Raw genomic sequence first — 12,748 nt, 5'->3', positions numbered from 1 at the left:
AGTCACTCTTAACATAAAATAATTTCCCATTTACATAAGTATGCAAGTTCACATATCAACCTTATCTGCATATTTAATGGCAAAAACTGGAGAAGATACCCAAAAGATAATTTTCTTCAGCAACATGATACAAGTGTGTTTAAAACTTCAAATATTTTTATTGCTAGAAAAGTAACGTTCACAAATGCTAATGAATGGAGATTAACTTCTGAGCTAATTTTAATGCTAAGAAATGAAATACTATATAGATTATCCAACAATCTAACTGGCTGAATGTTATGACATATAATCTGACTTCTAAACAGGAGAGTTCTCAACTTTCATCCACTTGTCAGTGATGACAAACATGTGGTGACCTTCACCTTTATCATGTCCAGCAAACATGCAGAAAGTGTTTACCACAGGAATAAACAACTGTCCAGATATATACATGCCAAGCATAAATGCCAAGAAAGATCAGTGGATAGGAGGTGTGGAGTTTCAAAATCACAAAAGGTAACATTTACCACACTAAGCTTATGAAGTATGTCCCTTCATCAGCTTGGCACTAGTGTCATCACTAGGGCTGTGTATAGGCAACAAAACTGTACTGCAATATACTGCAGTATAGGTACCCATGTTGTGACCTTAACCGTGATATATTAGGACCTTAAGTATTGTCAGTGAGTAGCACTAATTATGCATGTCAATCCTATTTTCTACATTAAAAGAAAAGTCCCTAAATGTATATGTTATGGTTCTGATAACAGTAGTCTCAAAATAAGGTTACAAAGCCATGGGTACTATTTTCCTGTTTATACAGTTTATAATATTACAGTATGCAGTTTTGACATTGAATAACAAAGGAAAACATCTGTTGTAAATAAAAGTATGTGTAGATTTCAAATGAAACCATAAAGATTATCACAAAAAAATTCATATATGTACTTTACGCAAAGTACCGGTTATCAGAAAAAAATACTGCAATAGGTACCGTTTAAAAAGCGTATTCTGATTTTCCAGGATACCGGTAATAACGCGCAGCCCTAGTCACCACAACTAAAGCAATCCTTCATCAGACATATTAATACAGACACCAGTTAGCTGTTTGGTTTTGGTTTGTTCCAACAATTAACATGGACCTTTCATGGCAAATTTTCAATGCGAGATTTAACATTCAATAAAAGAAATAGATGCTAATTTGATATATATAAAAATAGATCAATATCATTATAAAGACTACCATTGTGATCCTGGGAATGAATATCTGAAAACCTCCTTGCTTCGGCTTTGTCGAAGCATATCATCATGGCAAGCCCACAGCGTTTTTGTCATCAGAGGAAATTGAAGAAAATTGTATATTAAACTTGATAAGGAATACTGTGGACATTTTCAGGAAGTTGGGGTATTTTAGGCTGTAGTAAATGTCGTACTGATTTTGTCACGTATATATTCCTTTTTATTTGACCCCAAATGGTGAATTATATGCAATAACATCATCACATTCATATCTCATGAAAATGCTATATCTCTAGAAACGTCAAGAATGCAGGAACAGGTAAGCAATGGCTGCATAACTTTACTGATTTTCTTTGTTATCGTTGAAAGTAAATACAAAGGAAAGTAAATTTAAAGCTCCTATAACACTAATGCAAATAATAAGACACATAAAACCTTAACATGAACATTACCAAATTCTGGGTCTCTTAGTCTTGAACAATACTATACATGTAGTCCTGGGGCCCGTTTCACAAAACTCTCGTAGCCTAAGATCTCGTAAGTTTTCTCGTAGCCAATGTACCTCCTATACTGTAACACAGGAGCTGCGGATGCTACGAGAAAAGTTACGAGATCTTAGGCTTACGAGAGTTTTGTGAAACGGGGCCCTGTTTGATAGCTTGTGTGTCAGTCTGTGGTTATATAAAAGGAAGGAAGTCTAAAAAGTACACAAGTCTGAACCAGAACCAGATCTAGTGCTTGAAGTTGTGACAAACATCCACACTGTTGGGGAAGAATGACAAGGCATAAACTATGTAACCATTGATCATTTTGGCTGCTTATTACAAGCAGTATAGGTTGCCGGGGACCTCTTCTTCATCAGGTGAATACGACATTTACACAACTCATGCCTTATAAAAATGTCAAAAACACCCTTCACAAATGGGCCTCAACAACAGAGACTAGGCACTTCAACTTTCATGCATGACAATGATAAAAATGCAGAGTCACATATTGTCATATGTTTATGACACGGTCACTACCACTACAAACTAAGACAAAACTAAAGAAATCTGTCTCCTTGCAAACTAATGTAGAATATTTGGCATGTAATAAACATCTATAAGCATCAAATGAAAAATGAAATGGGTATATTGGCTTTTTTCATAGCTGTTGCAGGAATTTAGTGCTGAATGGTAGTTAAGCAGCGCATGGGTTTGGTCATTAGAAAGATTGGGCAGATTATGGCCACTGGTGCAGCAGGTTCAAGTTGCAGCTGCAGTATGCAAACATTCATGAAGAGTTAATCATACATCAGAAAAATTACATCAGTGAGTTAAGATTATAATTTTTTAATTTAAAAAAAAAAAATCATGCATACGATCATGCAAGACTATATTTTTTAAGAATTCAAATAATTTGGACAATACATGGACATTAACAAAACTGAACCAAGCATACACATATCTGAATAAATACTGAGGTTTTACTTTTCATGCTGAAAAAGTATCCAATATCACAACAACGTGAAATGGCAATACTGAAAATAAAAATCAACTATTTGAACACATATACACATGTATGTTCTGAATTACTTTCCCTGATAGCAGGGGCAGAAGCTTGTAAGCAAGGAAGAGTTGTCTCCCTTATATCAGGAGGCCTCTGCTACAGGATGAGTAGTATCACAAAGCATGCTTTGGAGTCGTCACACACATTTTGCATTTCTTTATATATTTGAAGCTTAGACCAGATCTGTTTATTTACTTTACCACATGTCTATATCTTACTTCAAAGTATTTTCAAATATGCATTTTAGCAAACATCAACCAAATGTATTTAGCTTCTATTTCAATAGAATTGTTCAGAAACCAACAAAAATTGTTTTGTTACTGCGTCTTCTTTGGTAAACCTCCTTCAAAACTGGTCTTGGCTCACAGACAGAATTTAGCTGAGTTTGTTCCATAACTACAATCTGAGAAAGACTCAATGTATGTGACTCTCTTGAACAACCATGCAGGTTACAGGGTAATAAGCTTGTTTGTCAAACTTACTCGGACTTTTCTTAGGGGATGTTTTGGAAACATCTTTGTGAGATGTTTCCGGTGATTTTTTCTGAGGTGTTTTAGACGGAGCTGGTTTCCTCGGTGCTAAATTAAAAGTTATAAATATGTAATCTGGATTTACATCGGAAGTACGTTTCTCCTGTACTCCACCTTCACGTTTGACAGAAGGTCGAAATATATTATACACAGCAGTATAATTATAAAAAGGAGTACTTCATAACAGACATTCAACTTTCAAGCTGTATGACAGTGATCTGAAAATAATCAAGCCCGGATCAGACAAACCAGTCATTGAGGTCATTGATCTACATGAAAAGGATGAACTGCTGAACACCTTTCAAGCCCAAGGCTTCATTGGTACCTTCCCTGGAATCCAAACAGGGGTACACTTATGTCATGATTTTGAAAATTCTTCTTCTTCCAAGGTTTAGAATAAACTTTCATATGCAGTATAATAAATAATTCAAGGCGGAGCTCTCCATTGCAAACACATGATTGATGAGTTAGTTTGCCATGCAGGTTGCGCATAGAGCATTTCTTCACCTGATTTAGCAGTCAATATTGCATCATGCATATGTCTTGTAACTGTTATAACAGCCATTTTGCATCCTATACTGCACCATGCATAACAGGAGGGAAAACAGTGGTATATATATATATATATATCACATAGGTGTAATAAATGTAGCATAATGATCATATTAGTTACAAACTGGATATATATGAACATTAAATGCTGACAGTGACGTTACGTGAGGGAATATATGAGGACTACACATCAGGTATATTAGACACAGGAGTACTAATTAAATAAAGGTATATATGACAGGTGTGTCGAAGTTACCTGGTGGGGGTATAGAACTCTTGACATTACTGTACTTCTTGATACGAGGAGTTTCTGGTTTCGGCAGGTCATTCTTCTTGTTCTTAGCATTCTTATGCTTGACAGATCCCTGTAAACAGAATATTGTCATAATGTGTTCAGGAAGAGTTCAGGAATTGTACTATAGTTCTTTTTGTATGCTATGTTTTAATTGATAAGAAAAGTAAATATTCAATCTTTCAAGTGACTGACACCTATAAAGAACACTGACAAGTATCCAGCAATTTCGAGATTAGGCAACATATTTAATTGTCACATTGTTCTCTCACAAATTTACTGGAAGAAATGATATGAAAGTAAGCTTGAAATCCTTTGAACAGCGGCTGCTGGAGAGTAATTCCCCTTTGCCACCATGACACACTACTGATTTCACTGACATGTTTTACATGTTTAACACTACAATATCAACTCACTAGTCATCATGTGCAACATGAGACATAATACCATCAATTACTGAGATTACACTTTTTCAGTTAGTTATTATCTCATTGACAATGCTTCAGCCATATTGTGACACATGGCAATACATTAAAAACATGTCATCTTCAAAGGAGACTACTACAACCAGACAGGAATTACATCACAGTTGCTGACAACAGACAGAAGCACTAGCCAAATTCAGAATATTCTGCAGTTAAAACATTGAGTCATGCATCTACTGTCAATGATTTGTGACTGAAAAGAGGACAACTCCAAATCCATTTGACAACTGAGCCCATAAAATACTGTCTCAGTGAATAATTTCAATTTAATAAGAAAAGTTACCTTGTACATACAATCGCCTTTTAACACATCTGGGTAACTTGAAAGGAATATTGAAGATGAAATACACGCTTCATAATTATTTTAACAAGGGACACTCATTCGGGATCCTTCACTAAAATAAAAATTCATAAGAAGAGTTTGTGAGGCTAACATATTATTAATAATCTTGAGTAAGTGAGCTGGATTAACTGCTAGTATAAACAACATGCCAGTAACATCAAGGCATGCCAGTAAGTGCTGACATATGAAAACGAGGACGTGAAACCCTCACCTGAGAGGTGTCCGACAGCGTGCTGGCAACACTGGGTGGCCGATCTGTCTTAATGCTGGATACTCGATTAGTAGAATTCCCTGCAACACAGACATGTGACATGAGAAGTCATGTTGGGTGTCAAAAGAAGTCAAATCTGTGGCATAATGCGCATTCATCCTCGATATCTCCAGGGTATACGTTCTGATAAGTCTCTACTATACACTGGCTTGTTTTACTTGACCCCTTATGCCCTTTGTTCAAAGTGAGATATGCAGTTATGGAATATGTACTAGCCTTCCCGTATCATGACATGCTTGTTTGCCAAGGATGCACAGTAGTAATATATGTATATGTATTACATACCAAATTTGAATGTCATGTGATGACTGGTTATTGCTGTGACAAATTAACCATGTTTCCCCTGAGCGTTCCATATTGTGTATCAATGACTTAACTACAATATTCTATTCAGGAATAATTATTCGCATTCATCACCAAAAATTTGTGATCACATTCGCAACTTGGTGTATTCACTGCAGCCTAAGTGGAGATCCATTGAATGTATATCCTGGAGATGTGAGGATGAATGTGCATTATGACAGGTCAAACAGGTGCCATTAAAGGTCTACAAGTTACATGAAGCCATACTTCATGATAAATTTCACAATTGTAGTGAGAAGCAGTAAAAAAAAAATCATAAGTTGTTAATAAACCACATGGAGTCATATTCCATCATAAAGGTCTAATAATGTGTCATGCGACTTGATACAAACTGAACCCCAAGGTGTCATGTGACTTGGTACAAACTGAACCGAAGGTGTCATGTAACTTGATACAAACTGAACCGAAGGTGTCATGTGACTCCATACAAGCTGAGCCAGGTGTCATGTGACTTCATACACATTGAACCACAAAGTGAAGCTGAAGTTGTTATGACATCATTCAAACTGAAGGTGTAATTTTACTTAATACCGGCTAAAACAGTGTCTTGTGACACAGAAGCCAATGTAACTTGTGTCTGTCCATTACAGACAATGCAGGATACTGACACAAGGCAGTGTCTGCATGTAATTGGGTAATCTGTTACGGCATGATTGATTAAGACCATAAAGCTGAGTCAGCAGATACAAGGTATACTTTTCATGATGAAGCAAAATTTACTTTGCAAATTTGCCCCAAGCCAAGCATTTAAGCGTATGCTATAACTATCATCAAAACCGATAACTTCAATAACACAACAAGGGTGTTAATGGCAAAAGTAATAATCAGTCTTCAGGGAAGTGATAGGTATCTCATGAGCTGAAGTACCTGTTCGATAGGCTGCTATGATGATCATGAATCCTTTGCTTAAGATAAGCTTAAAACAGTCACAGTGCCAAGGCCACTTTGTGAAAGGGGAAAAAATGTAACATTGTCTCTTTGTGAACACAAAATGAGGATGAGGTCTAAGAACAGTTGCCACAGTGTGAGTGAGATGGGTTTTATGCCGCTTTTATTCCAGCAATATCACAGGGTGGGAACACCAGAAATGGGCTTCACACCACACATTGTACCCATGTGGAGAATCAAACCCAGACCTTTGGCGCAACCGGTGAATGCATTAAACACTAGTCTACCCACTGCCCCAGCAGCTACCGCTGAATAGATGGTATATTAACTGGTAATTAATGAATAAGTAATCTCCAAGAAAGTATAGCCAAATGTTTTGTCAAAACATGCAAAAATATATCAACTTCTCATGTAAAGAAAGCACAAATTGACAAGTTCAGAGACTTCTTTTCTTACATCATTGACCATAATATCTGGGATTTGAATCCTGATTCAGTGGATCCTGGTTAGATAAGGGGTCACAACTCTGCACAGCAGAGCTTTAGAGTAGAGGTATGTCCCCATATGTACTGGTAAAAGTTTCTTAATAAATTATCAATAAATGAACAAGTTTAATATTTATCAAGTATTTACTTGATGCCAGCATCTCTGCATTTCTAAAACTAAAGGTGAAATTATTGACACTATGATGAAACTGTTTCTCGTGAATCAACAATTCCTAATGTTTATTAATTTGGAAACATGGCTTCAGGCCAGAAAAGGTTAACGCTGTCATAGACTATTCCTGTATCCAACGGCAACCATCATGCTGAAGACTGATACTGTGACAACTGAATAGTATAATGTAATATTTCTGTGGCATATGAAGTGTCTCACAGTTCCTCCTGGCTTGCCTCTTCAGCAATACTGCCCATTAAAGATTCATGCATGATGATGGTGTAAAACTGTCTGACAACCATGATAGATCCCTCAACGTTGTGTCAGAAATGCTTGAAGGCTCCACTTCTTGCAATGTTGCTTTATTCATGGAAACATTGGCATTTTATTATTTTCTTTCTCAGGTTCACCTGGAGAAGAGTTTCAAATAAGACCTTTAAAGATATTAGATAATAATACATTTTGCAACTATAGGTCCACAATACTAGATGCTTGATTGGCATTTAAGAAGATGTTATTTGATGAACATAGAAACTTTTTTGCTGACATAGAGAAGTATTTTGAAGCATATTGATGTCACAAGCAGACTTAATAGTTACTGTTCAGTTCTAACTGATGGTGGGGCTACAACAAGATCTGTAATGTTGTATTCCAGAACCAAAAGAAGATGTAACCCAGAGCTCTATGTTACAACAAAAAAAGACTAATTCAGACAATACCCTTCAGGCAGCATTGTGCCATTTGCCTAACCACTGAGAGACGATGCACATAACATAACATTATTCACTGATGACCTTTTTGACAGTGCCTTTTTGATGGGAACTACTGAATAAATGCATCACAATATATAACTACAATCACACGATATCAGAGAGTAACATTTTCCAAGTCTTACTATCCTTCAGCCATGGGAATGTAGATCAGATAGAGGCCTAAACAAACCAACACTTCAACCACACACAGCAATTTCAACCGTAAAATGCCAATGAAGCAAAGAAGAGGTTATTTTCCTTTCTGTTTGGCTCAACAAGCCATGACGACAACTAATATTATTCACGGTATGAAATATCAGTTTGGAACAAAAGAAATTAGCATCTGGTAAAAAAACCCAAATAACAACACCCCACCAACATGAACATCTCTGCTGGGCATTACAAATCAGGATAACAATCAATGTTTTCAGCTGCATGATACTGACAATGCTTACATGATACTGAACAAGTACTGAAGGAAGGGGTGTCATGATGGGTTGGATATTAATAGTACTCATATAATGACTTGTAAGTATCATTTTATATTGACACATTGATTAATTTAAAATATTGAACATTTTGTGATGTACATAGAAAATTATATTTACAATGAGCACGTTTTCAGTGAATTGACACATATTATAGCAAACTGCTTTGGCCACAAGTACCTCAGTCAAAATGCATACTACATACTATGGGTATTTGACACAAATATTCAGGGTCCCTCTGAGTTTGTTACAACCACAGCTGACCATAAATAAAACCTACTTAGAAAGATCTGCTACATTAAATATCAATAGATTCATCCATCAAACGTTAAGAATTGAATTTATGGCCTTCTCGTAATACATCATCTTTCCTATGGTAAAGATGTAAATGTTTGTGTTGCAGTGAATAGTGTTCAGTAAGTAGAGATTTTCTTAAATTTGTAAGAAGACAGTTTCAAAATAATTTAATATTTGATATTATGATATACGTTAACATCATACGTGATACATGATCAGACACTGAGAGACAGTATATGATTTAAATATTCATATGTGATCAGGGATTAGGAAAGGCATTAAAATGAAAAACTGCCCATTAACATTTTGAAGTCCACTATTGATAAAAGGGCAGTGGCCCCTTCTAAATTCAGAAAATGGCTATTTATCCTGAAAATGGCCCAGTGTCAAAGTTCTCTCTCCCAATCCCTGGATGTTGTAATACCTGAAGCCCGAGCCTTGGCAGCTTCTGCAGTCATAGTGAACGCACACCCCATTCTGGTCAACAGAATGTCAACTGTATGTGACGACCATATGTTAGAACTGCCACCTCAGGATAAGACACACATTTTGTCCAAATGGATCTCATAGCCCCTTTACGTCCATATTGTTGTTTATTCTTGGAAGTGAAGGAAACATGCTGGATAACATTATCATAGCAAATTTCAGCCAATCGATGAGCACCATGAAGGTCAATATGACATCGAATTCCCAGAGAATAGTTCCTAAAAGTGCAATATTTTGGTGAATACTGGGGGTTAACCCATCTCCTTGAGGACAAGAGTCATCATTTGAATGGCACCATCATCAACTGAATTCCACAAAAATCAATCATTGACCCTGACAGCTCTCCACAAGCAGACAGCATCTCACTTCGAGACATTTGGAAACAAAGAAATTTGGCAACATCCTTGGCGAGAGAAGATGGCCACAGTGGCCAAGCACTCAAGAGAGTCTCTGGGAAAATGACCGCTGGACATTAGAAACCATCACTTCCGCATAATTTCTGAGATGCTCGCGACTACAATTACATCACTGTTGGCACGATGTCAATACTGAGGAATCATGGGAAACTATGAAAATGGAAAAGAGTCCCCAGGAGAAATACCATGGAATTGGCACTTTCTTCACATCCAATCAATATAACTGCATTTATCAGGTTGGAAAAACTATCAGAAAGGTCAAATAATTGATTCTTGAACTTTGTCCAAAATATTATACATTAAAAGAAATTTACATTTAAACATATGAGCAAAGAGTCATACAAACATCCCTAATTTCTTTCATCAAATTTAAACTCTTTAGCGTGAAGGACACATATGAACAGTGTTCAGGATTTATTTAATACTCTATACCAGGTGAACTGTCATTTTGTTGTCACGAATACATGGGCCAAAATGAATATTTAACATGTGCGATTCTAAACAAGCAATAATGATACTTAGAATGGATACCTGAATGACAGTCATTACTTTTTCTGCATGAAGTTAAAAGGCGTTATTACACAATTGTCACTGTATAGCAATATTTGCTCATACCATATACACAAATGTACTTATAACCAACTTTAAGCTGACTTCTTTGAGTGGCAAAATTTAGAAGTTGGGGAGTAATATAAGGACAAGCTTTATGGATTAACAGCTTCTTTATTCAGATGATGCAACGTTTCAATACAGATTCTTGTATTGATGACCAGCTTGACAATGATACAAGAATCTGTATCAACACATTGCATCATCTGAATAAAGAAGTTGTCCTTGTACAACTTTAAGCTCTGATAATTACATTAACCGATGTAACACAAATGAATAAAGCATATGTGCAGGGCACTCAGTCCAGCTCTGATAATTACATTAACCGATGTAACACAAATGAATAAAGTATATGTGCAGGGCACTCAGTCCAGCTCTGATAATTACATTAACCGATGTAACACAAATGAATAAAGCATATGTGCAGGGCACTCAGTCCAGCTCTGATAATTACATTAACCGATGTAACACAAATGAATAAAGCATATGTGCAGGGCACTCAGTCCAGCTCTGATAATTACATTAACCGATGTAACACAAATGAATAAAGTATATGTGCAGGGCACTCAGTCCAGCTCTGATAATTACATTAACCGATGTAACACAAATGAATAAAGCATATGCGCAGGGCACTCAGTCCAGCTCTGATAATTACATTAACCGATGTAACACAAATGAATAAAGTATATGTGCAGGGCACTCAGTCCAGCTCTGATAATTACATTAACCGATGTAACACAAATGAATAAAGCATATGTGCAGGGCACTCAGTCCAGCTCTGATAATTACATTAACCGATGTAACACAAATGAATAAAGCATATGCGCAGGGCACTCAGTCCAGCTCTGATAATTACATTAACCGATGTAACACAAATGAATAAAGCATATGCGCAGGGCACTCAGTCCAGCTCTGATAATTACATTAACCGATGTAACACAAATGAATAAAGTATATGTGCAGGGCACTCAGTCCAGCTCTGATAATTACATTAACCGATGTAACACAAATGAATAAAGCATATGCGCAGGGCACTCAGTCCAGCTCTGATAATTACATTAACCGATGTAACACAAATGAATAAAGCATATGCGCAGGGCACTCAGTCCAGCTCTGATAATTACATTAACCGATGTAACACAAATGAACAAAGCATATGTGCAGGGCACTCAGTCCAGCTCTGATAATTACATTAACCGATGTAACACAAATGAATAAAGTATATGTGCAGGGCACTCAGTCCAGCTCTGATAATTACATTAACCGATGTAACACAAATGAATAAAGCATATGCGCAGGGCACTCAGTCCAGCTCTGATAATTACATTAACCGATGTAACACAAATGAATAAAGCATATGTGCAGGGCACTCAGTCCAGCTCTGATTCTGTCTTTCTCGGACTGCTGTATATACCAGAACTTCTGGTTCCAATGTAATGCTTCTTTGTTGTCACAAAAGAAAAAGCTCTGTACCTTGCATTATTTCAGATTTTGGAAAAGTGTCAGCCCGAAAATGTAGTTACACGTTAAAACATTTCTTTATAATCCAGACTGAGCATGAAGTCTGCTTGGCCAACAAACCTTGAATGAACAACCTGTTGACTGGTTTGGGTATTTTGTCTTATGTATTGTGCAGGGAGTCCACTTGGCCAATAAACCTTGAATAAACAACACATTGATTGGTTTGTATGTTTTGTCTAGCTGTGAAAGATTATTTACCTTTCATGCGATTATCGCAAACTTGTAAACAATAAATGAGATGATCATGTAAATTCAGTGTCAATGTCACTTTGCACTTACGAAGCCTTCGGACATGGTTTATTGATCGTTTGGCAATCCCCACCCCCCCAAAAAAAAAATCCAGTTTGATAACACTGTATATATACTATCTTCAAGAATAACATAAGTGATTGGTGTACATGCAATGTTCGTAAATACCTCTAAGTAGGCTCGTGATCTCAGCCATATAGGACATTTCTGTGTAACTTGGGCTGCTGTCAAATTCGGACTTCCAGTCAGTCCTAAGAAGGTCCAAGAAGGCACTGTATTGCTGAGTAAAGGATCTCAAAGTGGACCATTTAGTTTCATTGTCACTAATTAAAACAAAGGAAAGTAACTTTTATCTGGTCTATAAACCAACAAAAATGTGTGAAATTTGAAAATTCACAAATTTTCCACCAGGAAAGCTGAACAAAATTCCCCTCATATAGTTGTGTCATCAACTGTCCTTGTTACCCGTGAAGATCTGGGAAAGATGTAGTCTTGAGTAACCCATGCTTTGTCATAAGGCGACTAGAGAAATTGGATGGTCAGGCTTGCTGACTTGGTGACACATCATTGTGTCCCAGATCAGTGCTCAGGATGCTGATTACTGGATTGTCTATTTACAGACCCCCATCATATAACTAGAGTACAGCTGAGCGTTGTGTTAAGTGTCAATCAAACAAATGAAACATGTCCTTGTAACATGTCCAGCTTGAATGTAGGAAATGGGAGATAATGTGATTTAACATACACTTGAATGCTGTGACAAGAACCTGGGAATCGAACCTT

At 36.7% G+C, this 12,748-nt stretch overlaps 1 protein-coding gene across 6 annotated transcripts in view; it reads right to left on the bottom strand.

The window, feature by feature from the left end:
* Nucleotides 1-12,748, bottom strand: part of LOC137274438 (microtubule-associated tumor suppressor candidate 2 homolog) — a 143,578-nt gene that overhangs the window by 66,401 nt on the left and 64,429 nt on the right. For 4 of the 6 annotated variants that reach the window (XM_067807613.1, XM_067807611.1, XM_067807616.1 and 1 more), the window contains exons 7-9: nucleotides 5,180-5,259; nucleotides 4,105-4,213; nucleotides 3,249-3,344 (exon numbers count right to left, since the gene is read on the bottom strand). In XM_067807613.1, coding sequence (XP_067663714.1) covers nucleotides 3,249-3,344; nucleotides 4,105-4,213; nucleotides 5,180-5,259 — 285 coding nt within the window. The remainder of the gene's footprint in view (nucleotides 1-3,248; nucleotides 3,345-4,104; nucleotides 4,214-5,179; nucleotides 5,260-12,748) is intronic. The other 2 variants (XM_067807614.1, XM_067807615.1) reach the window with 1 other exon arrangement.

This window comes from Haliotis asinina, chromosome 2 (assembly GCF_037392515.1).
Source record: "Haliotis asinina isolate JCU_RB_2024 chromosome 2, JCU_Hal_asi_v2, whole genome shotgun sequence".
Classification (NCBI taxonomy): domain Eukaryota; kingdom Metazoa; phylum Mollusca; class Gastropoda; order Lepetellida; family Haliotidae; genus Haliotis; species Haliotis asinina.
Note: the sequence above shows the minus strand (reverse complement) of the source record. Positions and strands in the feature narration are given on the sequence as shown.